We start from the raw sequence: 17,017 nt of genomic DNA on the forward strand, positions 1-17,017 counted from the left end.
AAATATGGGCCAGGTAATAGGTATTACTAAAATACTCAGAAGTGCTTCCTTTTTTTTTTGAAATACATTGAGGATATTGATTCTAGTTTGTTTATCTTATTTGCCTCATCTTCTGAAACTTATTTTTTCAGCAAATGATAAACATTTTGTAAGTGTCAACTTTTAGCTCAGTCCCTATCTGAGTGCAGTAACATTGTAAATGACTGATGTCAGAATTAATGAGGATTTACTATTTTATCATTTTCAGAAAAGAAAGCATTAGATTCCTAAAAATTATTCAGTGAAAATATCTTTTTGTCATTTTGAATGTCTACTTTATAATAATCTTTCTTGTATGTAATCACTGATCTTTTTAAAAGAAAGTACAATAAATGAATAAAATTTCATTAAAAATCTCTTCACCTCATTTGGAAGGGGAAAAATCCATTATAAGATTCATATCTCAATGTGGATAATGCACTGACATTTAAAAAAAAATTATTGTAAATACATAATGATGATTACTTGAAATCCATATTTTTGGTTTAAGTTGGATCAAAAATTAAAATGAAGCATCTCAGTTTAAAGTGTGCTTGGCATTTTTTGGTGTATTTTCCTTGTATTCATATTACATAAAATTAGCATTTTGATTTTCTTCACATTGTTTTTCTGTATGTTTTAGAAAAATTGCCTAGCTGTATTTTATAATAATAGATACTTTATTATAAAATATAATTCATGTTACCTTGTTTTAAAAAAGCATTTAAGGTATTTTACGAAAATACTTTCAGCAAAATAAAATGAAAAAAATGGCAAAGAAACATGGTGACTCTTAACCTCAGAAATATGTTCAGCATTTTTCAAAGTAAGAGACATTTTTTTTTTAACTGGAGTATAGTTGCTTTACAATGTTATGTTAGTTTCTGCTGTACAACGAAGTGAATCAGCTCTATGTACATATATATCCCCTCTCTCGTGGACCTCCCTCCCCCCGTCCCACCATGCAAATTAAAATGTACTGAGATATCATTTCCCACATATCAAAAATTGGCTAAAATGTGGAAGCTTGACAGTATATTCTATTGATGAGGCTGTGGAGAAACAGGCTCTCACATACATTGATAGTGGGATTTTCAATTGATAATACCTCTTGTGGAGGGCAGTCTGACAGAGTTTATCAAAATTAAATTCCTTTGACACATTAATCCCACATCTGAAAATTTATGATATATATATATGATATATATGTACATATATGCATGTAATTTGCACATCTAGGTTCAAAGTTTTTCATTGTAGCATTGTTTTGAGATTGGAAGCAACTCAAATGCCCATCGATCAGAGACTAGTTAAATAAATTATGGTGTATCCATTCTATGAATACTTTGCAATGATTAAAAAACAAAAAGATCTCTGTACACTGATAGAAAGAGCTACAAGATGTATTATTAAATAAAATAATCAAGGTGCTGTGGAAGGAGAGTAATAAAAGTAGTTAACTGGATAAGTGAACAGTGTGGGTTGTGTTGAAAGTGAGAGTCTTCATTTTATACTTTTATGTAATATTTGATTTTTTTACCAGGTCAATATATTACCTGTTGAGAAATTTAAAATTAAAAACATAGGTGAAGGAATTGTGGCAAAAGCAAAATAAGGAAAGCAAAACCTTGGATTTCTTTATATCACATTTAGAATGGTTCATGTACTTCTGGAATGGAGATAATAGAAGTATTAGTAGGAGCAACACTAGCAAAAAATTTTTATATTGGGTGGTTTTTATGGGCCAGACACAGAAATAAGTAAAAAGCACTTTGTATGCAGTGTGTATATGCTTATAAATTATGTCATTTAATGGTATAACAGCTCTATGAGGAAATTGCTATTATTTCTCCTGTTTTATGGAAGACTATGCTGAAACTTAGGATTCTTGAGGAACTTATCCAAGGTAACATTGCTAGCAAATGACAGAGCCAAGAGTCAGCCTGGTCTACGTCATGAGCCTGTCCTGTTAGGCATTCATACATAGTGATCATATATATGTGGTTATACCATACTCATGAAGAATATCTTCTACGGGTCCTCAGAGAACACTTATGTAACGAACAACATATCCCATAATATCCTGATGGTTGAGTAAATATAGCAATGAGGTGTACTAAATTGTTTCTCATAATGTTGTTCTGTATTGGTTGAAACCTAACAAAAGTACAATTTTGGTGTTGGCCACATATCATGTGAACTTTTGAGTATTTACTAGACTGAATGGGCTGTAAATTTTTCAGACTGCCTTACACAAATTATTTTCTTCTGAGCCAACACAAATTATTTTCTTCTGAGCCAAGCCTTTGATGATGAATGTCAATAAGTTTGAGGTTATAGTCCCCAAGGGTACCTAGAAAATACTTATTGTTTTGTTTTGACTAGAGAGCCATATATTTTAATAGGCAGCTGAGGTAAAGTAACGAAGGATTGATATCTTTTATGAAAGCTGTGCTGCTTAACACAAATGTATGAATAAAAGGCTAATTGTCCTCTTTATTAATGAGGTCTGAGGGCAGGGCAAGATTTCCCTCAGGTATTAGTTTTAGGTCTAATCTAAATTTAATATAAATGGGGAGTTATATCTCCTAAAATGCAGTGTCAGAGGTTGAAAACCAGTAGCCTGTAGGCCGTATTCAACTTGCTTGTGATTTTAGCTTCACTTGCAGAGGTTTTTGTTTTTGTTTTTTAACTGAATGCCAACAGTTAACATTTGAGAGATTCCACATAGAGATCCAAGTTTCTGCTGTTTCTCGGAAAATTGGTATGACATCCTTAACCTCTGTTTCCTACCTGGCAACATTCAGTTGTTTTTAGACAGAGCCTGCGTTCCCCAGTTTTCCACAGGTCTCCTCAGGTACATCACCTGCTGGCCCTGTAGGTGTCGAGCTTTTTTACCTTGTTTTACATTACAGAACATTGCTGTAGAACTGAGCTATTATATCAGCCTTTTAATACCATTTTCCTTAAGTAAAGCCCCAGACTTTTGTATGTATTAATTTTTTGCACATTTGTGGTAGATATCAACCTTAAGATTTAATAGATTATTTTGACAAATGGATGTATTTAGTCATTCACCATACTTGAACACTTGTAATTTTTGGTATAGTATGTATGTAAGTGCCATCTCTTTCATTGTTGGAGATCTGGTTGATATAAATTTTGGATTTGTTATTATTATAATTAATAGCTTTTTAAAAGTTTGTTTCTTTAGAAAGAATTTGACTTTTGCAAGTTACGACATTGACTCTAAATCAAGGATTTACATCATAATCCTTTGATACTGGGTTTATTTCTTGATATACTGCTTTGTGAGTGATGAGTTATTTTTTGTAAAATAAAAATTAATAAATTATGCGTAACTGCTAGATTAAGAATTTCTATGTAGAAAAGCATAATAGACATTCAAGATTTTTTTTGCCAAAAACTATTGGCCTTGTAGCTAGTTATTTTCTGTAACTCAGACTTTTAAAATACTGGCTTTTGTCTTGTTATGAATTGATTTTTTTTTGTACACAAAATATGTAGAGGACTGATCATTTTTACTTTAAGAAATTTTTTAAATCATTTTATGCTTTTTTATCCAAAACTTACTTGGGAGATAATAATGAATTTTGGTCAAATTTCTTTTTTATGATTTCAGGACAAAAATTGCCCAAGATATTGAGAGGCTAATACATCAGAGTGATATAATAGATCGAGTGGTATATGACTTAGATAACCCAAAGTAAGTATGCTTTTTGTTTGTTTGTTTTACTTTTATTGGTTTTATTCCTACTGTAAAATTTCAGTGTTCTTTTAAAAGACAAAAAAATATAGTTAACTTCCACCTAGTTAGTTAACCCTCACTACGTTTTGATCTTTTAGCAGAGATGTAATGGTAATGTAAGTCATGTTTATTTACTTAAATTGAATATATCGAAAGCTTTTATTTGATCTTAGGTGGGCTTTTAATGGGTTTCATAAGGGAAAGGTCACAAACTGATGCTTTATTTTTAAAAACTGAAAATACCTCCACTTAAGAGAGTGGAGATATCACATGAATGCTGCAATTTTGTCCTGTAATACTGAGCCTTCCTTAGGGCAACAAATTACCATCCCCTTTAGAAGGAACATATGCTTCCTAACTCTCCACAGTCCCCACTTCTCTCTTTTGTCTCTTACTGCTTACAATCTGCTTCAGTCCTTTAAGTTACTTGCCTGACCTTTGAAGCCATTTGTTTGTGATCCTTGATGTTTTAACGTCACTTCCAATTTAGGATTATCACTGGTACCATTGTATTTTATGGTTTAAATATAAATAAATAAGTGAAAATAAAAAATGATGAAGGTGACTACTATTTATCAAATAAGAAATTTAATCAGCCTGCACGTGGGTTTTTCCTCTCCCTCAACATTCTAATATTTTGGGGCAGTTTCATATTTCAGTAGTCTCATTTGGAAGAAATAAAACATTTAAAAAAGATTTTTGTTAGAGAGTTAGGGTAAAGTTAATGTCAGAGCTAATGACTGAATTTGAAATAATATTCTCAAAAATGAAAAACAAATCTACCTTATTCATAACTTCTTAGTTATTTCTAAAGTTTTTGTGATTAACACTGACTATAAATGTGGGAACAAATCTCTACTCGTACTTATAATTGTTTTGTCTATAAATATTAGCTGAAGTTTGTATTTTGCTTGTGTTGGTTTTGTTCTTTGGTTTAAAAATAATGAGGAGGGTGATGCAGCAATAATGGTGTGTTTTTAATCTGTAGTGTAGTTTTATTTTTTTCTCACTTGTTTAAATGCAATGTATCTTATTATTCTTACTTTAAAATTTCATTTAGTTATACCATTCCAGAAGAAGGAGATATTTTGAAGTTTAACTCCAAATTTGAATCTGGGAATCTGCGCAAAGTAATTCAAATTAGAAAGTAAGTCATTAAAAATTTTCCCATTTTGTATGTGCACAGATTATTTTCCTAATTTTCATCAAATTTGTTTATTTTCTGTTTTCAGAAATGAATATGACCTTATTCTGAACTCAGATATAAATAGTAATCATTATCATCAGTGGTTTTACTTTGAAGTCAGTGGAATGCGACCAAGCATTGCTTATAGGTTCAACATCATTAACTGTGAAAAGTCCAACAGTCAATTTAATTATGGTAAGACAGAAAGTTTTCTTTCCCAATTTAGAGGGCATGCAGGCATTGTAACTGTAGGATAGAAGTTTTTTAAAAATTACTAATGTTTTTTAAAAGTTTCAGTGTTCTTTTGTTTTTTCTAGTTTTCAAAATTCAGATATTTATGCAAGATTTGACATAAACTAAGCTTTGCTTTGTTGGTGAAAAGAGTTACCCTTATAAAAGCAAGCCCTTTAAAATGTAATAAGTGGGGCTTCCCTGGTGGCGCAGTGGTTGAGAGTCCGCCTGCCGATGCAGGGGACACGGGTTCGTGCCCCAGTCCAGGAAGATCCCACATGCCGCGGAGCGGCTGGGCCCGTGAGCCATGGCCACTGAGCCTGCGCGTCCGGAGCCTGTGCTCCGCAACGGGAGTGGCCACAACAGTGAGAGGCCTGCATACCGCAAAAAAAAAACCCAAAAAACAAAACAAACAAACAAACAAAAATGTAATAAGTGAGTTGATTTCATCCAAATTGAATACAACTATAAAGATTTATTATGTATGCTGCTTAAAATCAAGTTTTTAATAAAGTCTGTTCATCCAGAAGAGGATTACATAAAGCAGTCTCTTTTTAACTGTTTATTTTGAATAGATTCATAAAAAGTTACAGTATTGTAGAAGTTGCAGAAAGGTTCCATGTTCTCTTCACCAGATTTCTTCTCATGGTTACATCTTACATAGCTGTACTGGAATACCAAAGCCAGGGTTTTAAATACTAGTGCTATAGGTAGATGGCATTTTTACTAACTGTATTTATTTATTCACTTTTATAAAATAGTACTTACTACTTTAAGCTTCATTAAAATATTTTAATTTTTACACTTAAAAGCACACATTTTGGAGCAGTGCTTCTCTATTAAAAAAAAACTATACTTCTGTGTGATAATTTTTTCCTTTAGTGTCATTTTAAATTTAAAATGAATAAAATTCTGGAAAACTAAATCAAAACAATGAGACAGATGGCTGCTTTAGTTTTTAAGTTTCTCCTGCCCTTTGGGTATTTTTGTATGTATATCATCCTTTCCAAACCCACTTTGTGGAGAATTTGGAAAACACAGTGTTGTTAAGGAAATTAAAACCATCAACAGTATGTCATCCAGAGAAACTTATTTTATTTGTTTATTTTTTATAAATTTTATTTATTTATTTATTTATTTATGGCTGCATTGGGTCTTGTTGCGGTGAGCAGGGGCTACTCTTCGTTGTGGTGCACGGGCTTCTTATTGCGGTGACTTCTCTTGCTGCAGAGCACGGGCTCTAGGCGCGCGGGCTTCATTAGTTGTGGCATGTGGGCTCTAGAGTGCAGGCTCAGTAGTTGTGACACAGGCTTAGCTGCTCCGCGGCATGTGGGATCTTCCTGGATCAGGGCTGGAACCCATGTCCCCTGCACTGGCAGGCAGATTCTTAACCACTGCGCCACCAGGGAAGCCCGAGAAACATATTTTAATGTTTGTTGTTTCTTTCCAGCTTTTAAAATAATGCAGTATGTGATTTTTCCATACATATAGTTATGTATTTATTTAAAAAAATAATGCTCACAACCCATGCAGTTTCATAGTCTATATTTTAACCAACCATTATATTTATATTGTCAGTATTTTTCTGGTTATTAAATATCCATCTGAAGCAGAGTTTAATGGACATCCTATGGAAGTTCTCTAACTCATTTATCCAAACATTCTTTTGTTGGACTTGTTTTTTTTTTCCTTCCAGTTTTATTGAGATATAACTGACCCTACAGCACTGTATAATTTTAAAGTGTACAGCATTGTGGTTTGACTTATATCATGAAATGATTACAATGTTTAGTGAACCTATTATAATTTAAGTTGTTTCTAATTATTTTCTATTTTAAATACTACTGAGATAAACATTGTACTAAATATTTGTGTGTATAATAATTTTGTTACACATTCACAGAAGTGGAATTTCTTTGTCTGCCAGTTGTAAATGTGGTTTTTTTTTTTTTTTTTTTTTCTGATTAGGCACAGTGGATCTTATGGGATTCACTATCCAAATTAGGGAATTTGGTAAAGGAAATACATTTTATTTTATTTTATTTTATTTTTGAAGTAGTGATTTTCTTTTTATTTTTTATTTTTTTTTAGGAAATACACTTTAGAGAACAATCTCTAAGAAGGAAAGAGAAGAAAAAAATCCACTGTTTAGCGTTTTGTTAGCCATCCTTAAAGTTATTCACACTCACATAATTTTAAAATTAAATTTTACCCTTTTATAGATTTGGGATCACAATATGAAAACTCATTTGTAAACTATATTTTTAAACTACACAATATATTGTAAAAACATTTCACCATGCCATTACATATTTTCAGCAACGTCATTACTAATGTTTGTATAGTATTCTGTTGAGTAATGTACAATAATTATTTAAATGATAACAGATTGATGAGAATTTGTCTTTTTCAACATTTCAAAATTAGGAGCTGTGTTGCAATAGATATCCTTAATTATTTTTTTGTGTGTATGTTTCTGATTATTGCTTTGCCATATATTCCTCCAAGTAGAATTTCTCAAAGGAAATGAACTTATGTTGGTGAAGACTAGGGAAAATGGGTCCTTACAGTGTTGGTGGGAGTGTTGAATTAGTTCAGATTCTTTGAAGAGCATTTGATAGTATGATTTTAGTGTTTATATTTAACTTCATCCATGCAGGATTTATTTTGGTATATTCTGTGAATTGGGATCTAAGGTAATCCTATCGTTTGTAGTTAAGCAGCTTTAGCTGAACTAATTCTTTCTCAAAAGAGTTTTAAGCTATTGTTGATGAATTCATTGAGTTGTCAGACGTTTACACTTGTAACTCATTTGCAACTGTATTCCTGACCCACTAGTAAAAACAGGATAGGGAACATGACCCAGAAGACATTGTACATTGTTCCCCTGTTATAATTGTTATAGAAAACGGTCAGTTTAGAAAAAAAAAACAGATTAGAAACTGGTTTAAGGTATCCCACTATTGCTTATTCATAATTTCTGACTTTCTGAATTTGGGTGGAATTATTCTGACCTGTTAGTCATACTGTGTATCCCTTTTGGTTTGAAACACCACAACTCTCGCAAGCTGTGGCCTTCACAATATACTAGCATTTGTTTGGGGGCTGTGTGTTGCTCTAGCACCACTTGATTTTAATTATTCTGACCTTTCAGTCTTGTGTAACATCATTGTTGCTCTAGAACCATTTTGTTTTTTAAATTATTTTGACTATAATATAGTTTAACATCCTGTAGTCTTTTTCAAAAACAGTTTAACAACTTTTTCTAACTTTATTTTTCCTGAATAGTTTATTCTGAATATCATTCTGAGTAATTTTATCAAGTGCCCCAAATTTCCATTGCATTAAACTTATAGAATAATGTGGGAGAAATTGGATTTCTTATATTGTATTTGATCTTGCCACTTAGGAACATGGTGTATTTGTTTACTCAAGTTTTTTATGTTCTCACCTAAATTTTTTAGTTTTCTTTTTGTAAGTTCCATATATTTCTTAAGTATACCTTCATTCTTAAGTATTTTATGTATTTCTCTTTTCTGTTGTGAAAGCGTACTTCTCCCTATTTTCAAGCTTGTTATTATTTATAATTAAGAAAGCTAAGGATTTTTATATGTTTACTTGAAAATCAGACTCCTTAGTTTCTTATTAGTTCTCACAGTTTCTCAGTTGATATTTTGAATTTTCTTGGTAGGTCCCTATAATTTCTCCTTATCCCTAGTTATATCGTATATGTTTCATTGCTTGGCTGGAACTTTGAGATTGTTTAAACTAAAAGGAGACTTTGGGCATCCTTGTTTAATTTTGAATTTAATGTGAGTGCTGTGTGTGTGTGTGTGTGTGTGTGTGTGTGTGTGTGTATTTTTTGTGTGTGTGGTGGTGCCCCGTGGCATGCGGGATCTTAGTTCCCCGACCAGGGATTGCACCCGCGCCTCCTGCATTGGGAGCGTGAAGTCTTAACCTGCTGGACCGCCAGGAAAATCCTGCTAGTATTTATGTTATGTATGTCAGCTCGTTTTGGGCTACATATTCTTTCTTATACTAAATAATTGCTATTTTTACCGAATTTTTAAAAATCAGAAATATTTTATTTCACTTTTTGCATTTATCAGTGTGACCATATAATGCTGTGAGCTGTTAATATGCTGTATTATAATTATTTAATAATGTTTCTAATAGTAAACCATCCTTGAGCTTCAGAAATTAGTCTGTTTTGCCCTGTGAGTTAATCTTTAATACAAATATTTTGCATTTGTTAGTATTTTGTTTAAAGGTTTTTACATCATTGGTCATAAGTTAGACAAAACAATTTCCTGACTGGAGGACTATCTTTTTATAGTTTTGGAAGCAGGCTAATGCTAACATTGAACACTTAAATGAACAGCTTTTATTTCCCTACCCAGTGTTCTGGAGCAGTTTAAATAGCATTTATATGTTTTCATGAAACTTGGAAATAATGCACCTCTAAAGTAGTCTGATTCTGTGCCCCTTTTTGTGGGGGAGAGGGAGCATCTGGATAACTTCTTCAGTTTTATGTGACTCCATATAGTCTAGTTTTCTAGTTTTTACTGAGGCAGTCTTGATGATTTATTTTTTCTTACACAGGTAATATTTAGATTTTCAGAATTCACTAGCAGAGAGTTGTATGCAATATCTGTAGTATGTGTACTTGCATGTCCCCTTGTTTGCTTTCCTTTTTGTGTGTGTGTGTGTAAAACATAATTTGTTTTATTTTACTATTTTAAAAACCTGGTTCTTAGTTTTATTCATTATTTCCTTTAAAAGTTCTTTTTTAATTTATTAATTTCTCCCTTGTCCTCCCTGCAGGTTGATATTTTTTCTCTTTCTAACTTCTAGTTTATTTGCTTAAATTTATTTAAGTTTATTTTTGTTTGATGATCAAGCATTTAGGGTTTTTTTTAAATTGAGGTATAGTTGATTTACAATATTATATTAATTTTAGGTGTACAACATAGTGATTCAAAATTTTTATAAATTATAATCCATTTATAGTTATTAAAAATATTGGCTCTATTCCCTGTGTTGTACAATATCCTTGACGCTTAATTGTTTTATACATAGTACTTTGTACCTCTTAATCCCCTGCCCCTATCTTGCCCCTCCCACCTCCCCTCTCCACACTGGTAACCTAGTTTGTTTATTCACAGTATCTGTGATTCTGTTTCTTTTTATGTTCACTAGTTTGTTTTATTTTTTATATTCCACATATACATGATAAAATACAGTATTTGTCTTTCTCTGTCTGGCTTATTTCACTGAGCATAATACCCTCTTAGTCCATCCATGTTGTTGTAAATGGCAAATTTTATTCTTTCTTATGGCTGAGTAGTATTCCATTTGTGTGTATGTGTGTGTGTGTGTGTGTGTGTGTACACCACATCTTCTTTATCCATTCTTCTGTTCATGGGCAGTTAAGTTGCTTCCATATCTTGGCTATTGTAAATAATATGAACATTGGGGTGCATGCTTATTTCGGGGCTCCTGGTCTGTTCCATTGATCTGTGTATCCATGTTTGTGCTAGTACCATACTGTTTTGATTACTGAAGCTTTGTAGTGTAGTGTGAAGTCAGGGAGCGTGGTACCTCCAGCTCTGTTCTTCTCTTTCAAGATTGTTTTGGCTATTCAGCATCTTTTATGTTTCCATACAAATTTTAAATTTATTTGTCCTAGTTCTGTGAGCAGTGCCATTGGTATTTTGATAGGGATTGCATTAAATCTGTAGATTGCCTTGGGTAGTATGGTTATTTTAACAATACTGATTCTTCCAATCCATGAACATGATGTGTCTCTCCATCTGTGTCTTCTTCAGTTTCATCAGTGTCCTTTTGTTTTTCGAGTACAGGTCTTTTACCTCCTTAGGTAGGTTTATTCCTAGGTATTTTATTCTTTTTTGATGCATTGGTACATGGAATTGTTTCCTTAATTTCTCTTTCTGATAGTTCGTTGTTAGTGTATAGAAATGCAACAGACTTCTATATATTAATTTTGAATCCTGCAACTTTACTGAATTCATTGAAGAGCTCTAGTCATTTTTTGGTGGCATCTTTAGGATTTTCTATGTATAATGTCATGTCATCTGCAAACAATGACATTTTTACTTTCTGTTTTCCAATTTGGATTCCTTTTATTACTCTTTGTTATCTGAAAGCTGTGGCTAGGACTTCTAATACTATATTGAATAAAAGTGAGGAGAGTGGGCATCCTTGTCTTGTTTCTGATCTTAGAGGAAATGCTTTCAGCTTTTCATCATTGAGTATGATGTTAGCTGTGGGCTAATAATATATGGCCTTTATTATGTTGAGGTATGTTCCCTCTGTACCCACTTCCTATAGAGATTTTATCATAAGTGGATGTTGAAATTTGTCAAAAGCTTTTTCTGCATCTTTTGAGATGATCATATTGTTTTTATTCTTCAATTTGTCATCGTGGTGTATCACGTTGATTGATTTGTGGATATTGAACCATCCTTGCATCCCTGCAATAAATTCCGCTTGATAATGGTGTACGGTCTCCTTTTAACATATTGTTGGATTCAGTTTGCTAATATTTTGTTGAGGATTATTGAGTCTATGTTCATCAGTGATATTAGCTTGTAATTTTCTTTTTTGTGATCTCTTTGTCTGATTTTGGTGTCAGGGTGATGCTAGCCTCATAGAATGATTTCAGAAGTATTCCTTCCTCAGCAACTTTTTAGAATAGTTTGAGAAGGATAGGTGTTAGCTCTTCTCTAAATGTTTGGTGGGATTCACCTGTGAAGCTATCTGGTCCAGGACTTTTGTTTTTTGGGAGTTTTTAAATTACTGATTCAATTTCATTATGGGTAATTGCTCTGTTTATGTTTTCTATTCCTTCTTGGTTCAATCTTGGGAGATTGTACATTTCTAGGAATTTGTCCATTTCTTCTAGTTTGTACATTTTACTGGCATATCTCTTATGATTCTTTTTATTTCTGTGGTGTTGCTTATAAATTCTCCCTTTTTATTTCTGATTTTTATTGATTTGGGCCCTCTTTTTTTCTTGATGAGTCTGGCTAAAACTTTATCAATTTTGTTTATTTTTTCAGAGAACCAGCTTTAATTTCACTGATATTTTCTGTTGTTTTTTTTTAGTCCCTATTTTATTAATTCTTGATGTTTATGATTTCTTTCCTTCTACTAACTTTGGGTTTTGTTTGTTCTTTTTCCTTTAGGTGTAAGGTTAGGTGTTTTTTTTTTTTTTTTTTTTGGTTTAAAGTTAGGTTGTTTATTTGAGATTTTTCTTGTTTCCTTAGGTAAGCTGTATCACTTTAAAATTCCCTCTTAGAACTGCTTTTGTTGCATCGTATAGATTTTGGATTTATTGTGTTTTGTTTTCATTTGTCTCCAGTTTTTTTTTTTTTCCTTCAGTGATCCATTGGTTGTTTAGGAGCATATTGTTTAGCCTCCATGTGTTTGTGTTTTTGGCAGGTTTTTTTTTTTTTTTTGTAGTCTCATGGCATTGTGGTCAAAAAAGATGCTTGATATGATTTCAATTTTCTTAAATTTACCGAGGCCTGTTTTGTGGCCTAGCATGTGATCTATCCTGGAGAATGTTCCATATGCACTTGAAAAGAGTGTGTTATCTGCTGCTTTTGGACAGAGTGTTCTATATATATCTATTAAGTCCATCTGCTCTAATGTGTCATTTAAGGACAGTGTTACCTTATTGATTTTCTGTCTAGATGATCTGTCCATTGATGTAAGTGGGTGTTAATGTCCACTACTAATATTGTGTTATTGTTGATTTCTCCCTTTATGTCTGTTAATATTTGCTCTTTGTGTTTAGGTGCTCCTATGTTGGGTGTATATATGTTTGTAATTGTTATATTTTCTTCTTGGATTGATCCCCTGATCATTATATGATATCCTTCTTTATCTCTTGTCACAGTCTTTGTTTTAAAATCTATTTTGTCTCATACAGGTATTGCTACACTGGCTTTCTTTTGATTTCCATTTGCGTGGAATACGTTTTTCCATCTCCTCACTTTCAATCTGTTTGTGTCTTTGGATATGAAGTGAGTCTCTTGTAGACAGCATATATTACAGGTCTTGTTTTTGCATCCATTCAGATGCTCTCTGTCTTTTGATTACAGCATTTATTCTATTTATATTTAAAGTAATTATTGATACTTATGTACTTACTGCCACTGTGTTAATTGTTTTGGAGTTGTTTTTGTAGGTCTTTTTTGTTTCTTTTTTTTGTTCTCTTCCCCTATGATTTGATGACTATCTTTAGTATTATGTTTGGATTCCTTTTTCTTTTGTGTATGTATCTATTATAGATTTCTGTTTTGTTGTTACCATGAGGTTTATATGTAGCAATCTGTATTTATATACATGATTATTTTAGGTTGGTGATCTCTTAATTTCAAATGCATTGTAACAACCATGTATTTGTACTCTTCTCACAATTACCATTTTCGATATCATATATTTTACATCTGTTTGTTTTGTGTATTCCTTAACTGCTTATTGTGGATATAGCTTATTTTACTGCTTTTGTCTTTTAACCTTCCTACTAGCTCTTACATGTTGCTTTACTACCTTTACTGTATGTTTGCCTTTACTGATGAGCTTTTTCCTTTCATAATTTTCATGTTCCTAGTTGTAGTCTTTTCTTTTTCACTTAGAGAAGTCCTTTTAACATTTCTTGTAAAGCTGGTTTGTTGGTGCTGAACTCTTTTAGCTTTTGCTTGTCTGCAAAACATTTGATCTCTCCAGCAAATCAGAAAGAGAGCCTTGCCAGGTAGAATATTCTTGATTGTAGGTTTTTCCCTTTCATCATTTTAAATATATCATGCCACTCCCTTCTGGCCTGCAGAGTTTCTGCTGAAAAGTCAGCTGATAGTCTTATGGGAGTTCCCTTTTATGTAACTTAGTGCTTTTTCCTTGCTCCTTTTAATATTCTGTCCTTTAAAAATGTTTTTGCCATTTTAATAACATTGTGTCTTGGTGTGGTCCTCTTTTGGTTGATCCTGTTTGGGACTCTCTGTGCTTTCTGCACTGGGATGTCTGTATCCTTTCTCAGGTTAGGGAAATTTTCAGCTATTATTTCTTCAAATGTATTATTTGCTCCTTTGTCTCTTCCTTTTGGGACCCCTATAATGTGAATCCTAGTATGCTCAATGTTGCCCCAGAGGTCTCTAACTGTCCTTATTTCTTTTTATTCTTTTTTCTGTTCAGCGTCAGTGATTTCCACTATTCTTGTCTTCCAGGTTGCTGATCCTTTTCCTGTGTATCATTTAGTCTTCTATTGATTCCTTATAGTGTAATTTTTGTTTCATTTATTTTGTTCTTCATCTCAGTTTGGTTGTTCTTTATATTTTCCAATTCTTTGTTAAAAACTTATAATTTCCTGCCCTGTGCATCTTTACTTCTCCTGAGTTCTTTCATCATCCTTATGATCATTACCTTAAACTCTTTCTTGGGTAGATTGCCTATATTTACTTCACTTTGTTCTTCTTTTGGGGTTTTATCTTATTCCTTCGTTTGAAACATGTTCCTCTGTCAACTTATTTTGCCTGAGTTGCTGTTTTTGTTTTTATGTATCTGGTATGTTGGTTATGTTTCCTGACCTTAGAAAAGTACCCTTTTGTAGGAGATGTTCTATGCTCCCCAGCTGTGTACTTCTCTCTGGTCACTAGAACTGTGTGCTCTAGTGGTGCCTCCGATATGGGCTTTTTGTGTCCTTCTGTTGTGGTGGGCTGACCACTGTGGGTGGACTGGTAGGTGTGGCTGGCCCCTGGTCTGGTTGGTTGCCAAGTCCTTCCTTGTGTGGAGGCTGCCAGCCACTGATTGGTAGGGCTGGGTCGTGAGGTGGCTGGCTGTGGGACCCCAGGGGGCCTTAGGGCTAGTGCTGGCTCACTGGTGGACAGAGTTGGGGTCCAGGAGATCCTGGAGCCAGTGCTCACTTACTGGTGGCTGAAGTCAGGCCTTGGAGCTGGTTTTGGCCTTACTGTCAAGCAGAGCTGGGTCCTGGGGTCTGGCTAGAGGGCCCAGGGGTCCCAGAGCTGGTGTCAGACCGCTGGAGGGTGGGGCTGGTTCCTGATACAGCTGGCTGCAGGGTTTGTGGTGTCCTGAAACTTGTCTTGGCTTGCTGGTAGGTGGGACTAGGGCTCAACTGTCCCAGGTCTGGTGCTGGCCTGCTAGTGGTTGGGCTGGGTCCTGCCCTGGCAGGCTTCAGGGCTGAGGTTGTCCTGGGGCTGGTGAGTGCCCACTGGTGGGTGAGACTGGTCTTGAGGCTAGAGCAGGCTTGTTTTGAGGCAGGGGCTGGGCCCAGTGGGTCCTGGGGCTGGTGCCTGTCCAGTGGTATGTGAGCCTGGTCCTGAGGCCAGTGTCAGCTCCCTGCTGGTAGGTGGAGTTGGGTCTTGGAATCTCTGCCTGTAGGGCCCTGGGAGTCCCAGATCTAGTGCTTGCACACTGGTGTGTGGGGCCAGGTCCTGGGCCCTCTGGTGGGCACAGCCATGTCTGGGGAAGCTGTCTGTTCAGGGGTTCTTAAGGCAGCCTGCCTATTGGTGGATGGGGGTATGTCTTGGCCCAGTTAGTTGCTTGGCCTCAGGTGTCGCAGAACTGGTGACTACAGGCTGTTGAGTCCTGGGGTCCTAGGGCTAATAAGCTAGAGGGAGGATTCCACAGTGATACTTGCCAGCACCAGTGTCTGATAGAACGAGCACCCAAAGATGGCAGCCCCCAGTGTCTGTGTCCTTAGGGTGAGCTCCAGTTGCCTCTTTCCTCTCTGGGAGACTTCTCAAGATCAGCAGTTAGGTCTGACCCAGGCTCCTTTCAAATTACTTCTTTTTCCCTGGGCCCTGGAACGTGTGAGATTTTCTGTGTGTCCTTTAGGAATAGAGTCTGTTTCCCACAGCCCTCCAGCCCCCCTGAATTTAAGCCCTGCTAGCCTTCAAAGCCAAACATTCTCAAGGCTTGTTTCCTGGCACAGGACTCCGGGGCTAGGGAGCCTCATGTGGGGCTTAGACCCCTTGCTCCCTGGGGAGAACCTCTGCAATTGTATTCTCCTGTTTGTGGATTGCCCACTGAAGGGCATGTGTCTTGATTATACCATGACTCTCCCCCTCCTACCTGTCTCATTGTGGTTCTTCTTTATATCTTTAGTTGTAGAAGATGTCTTCTGGTAGGTTCTAGTCTTTTTCATAGGTGGTTCTGCAGATAGTTGTGATTTTGGTGTGCCCCTGAGAGGAGGTGAGCTCAGGGTCTTTCTACTCTGCCATGTTGGGAAGTCTCCTGCAAGCGTTTAGGTTTTGGATTTGTTCTCGATTACAACTTAATTCTGTATCCCCTCCCCTCCAGATTTTGATACTAAGACCTCCTTGTAATTTTCTAGATGACTTCTAATTGTGTTTGGTTTTCATATCCCTTTTGGCCCAAGAATTATTTAGAAAAGGGTTTGTTATATTTTTAGTTGGTTAAATTATTTTGGCTATAATTTTTCTCATTGCATTCAGATTTTAATCAATTTTGTTCATAGATGTGAAATTTATGATTTGAAATAAGTTTTATGGCTTAATATCTGATCAGTTTTAGTGTTCACAGTTTCTTGGAAAATATGTATTCTTTGTTGGCAACATAATTTAACATACATTGTTAAGTTTATTGATATAAATTTGTTTATTCAGTTTTCTGTATCCTTTTTATTTTTTATCTTGTCTACTTGCCCAAGGCTTAAGAAAACTCAACAGTCTTTCACTTCTATTATGTTTCTGTCAATACCTCATTTAAAATGACGTATTTAAAATATATACATATTTTTTTCTATTTTA

The 17,017-nt window shown here is 34.6% G+C and overlaps 1 protein-coding gene across 3 annotated transcripts in view; it reads left to right on the forward strand.

The window, feature by feature from the left end:
- The window catches only part of AGTPBP1 (ATP/GTP binding carboxypeptidase 1), a gene marked incomplete at both ends in the record, with an annotated part of 140,949 nt that overhangs the window by 70,954 nt on the left and 52,978 nt on the right, over window positions 1-17,017 (forward strand). For all 3 annotated transcript variants that reach the window (XM_079705796.1, XM_079705797.1, XM_079705798.1), the window contains 3 exons: window positions 3,662-3,745; window positions 4,848-4,934; window positions 5,020-5,168. In XM_079705796.1, the coding sequence (XP_079561922.1) occupies window positions 3,662-3,745; window positions 4,848-4,934; window positions 5,020-5,168 (320 nt within the window). The remainder of the gene's footprint in view (window positions 1-3,661; window positions 3,746-4,847; window positions 4,935-5,019; window positions 5,169-17,017) is intronic.

Source organism: Hyperoodon ampullatus (assembly GCF_949752795.1).
Source record: "Hyperoodon ampullatus genome assembly, chromosome: 6".
NCBI classification, from domain to species: Eukaryota; Metazoa; Chordata; class Mammalia; order Artiodactyla; family Ziphiidae; genus Hyperoodon; species Hyperoodon ampullatus.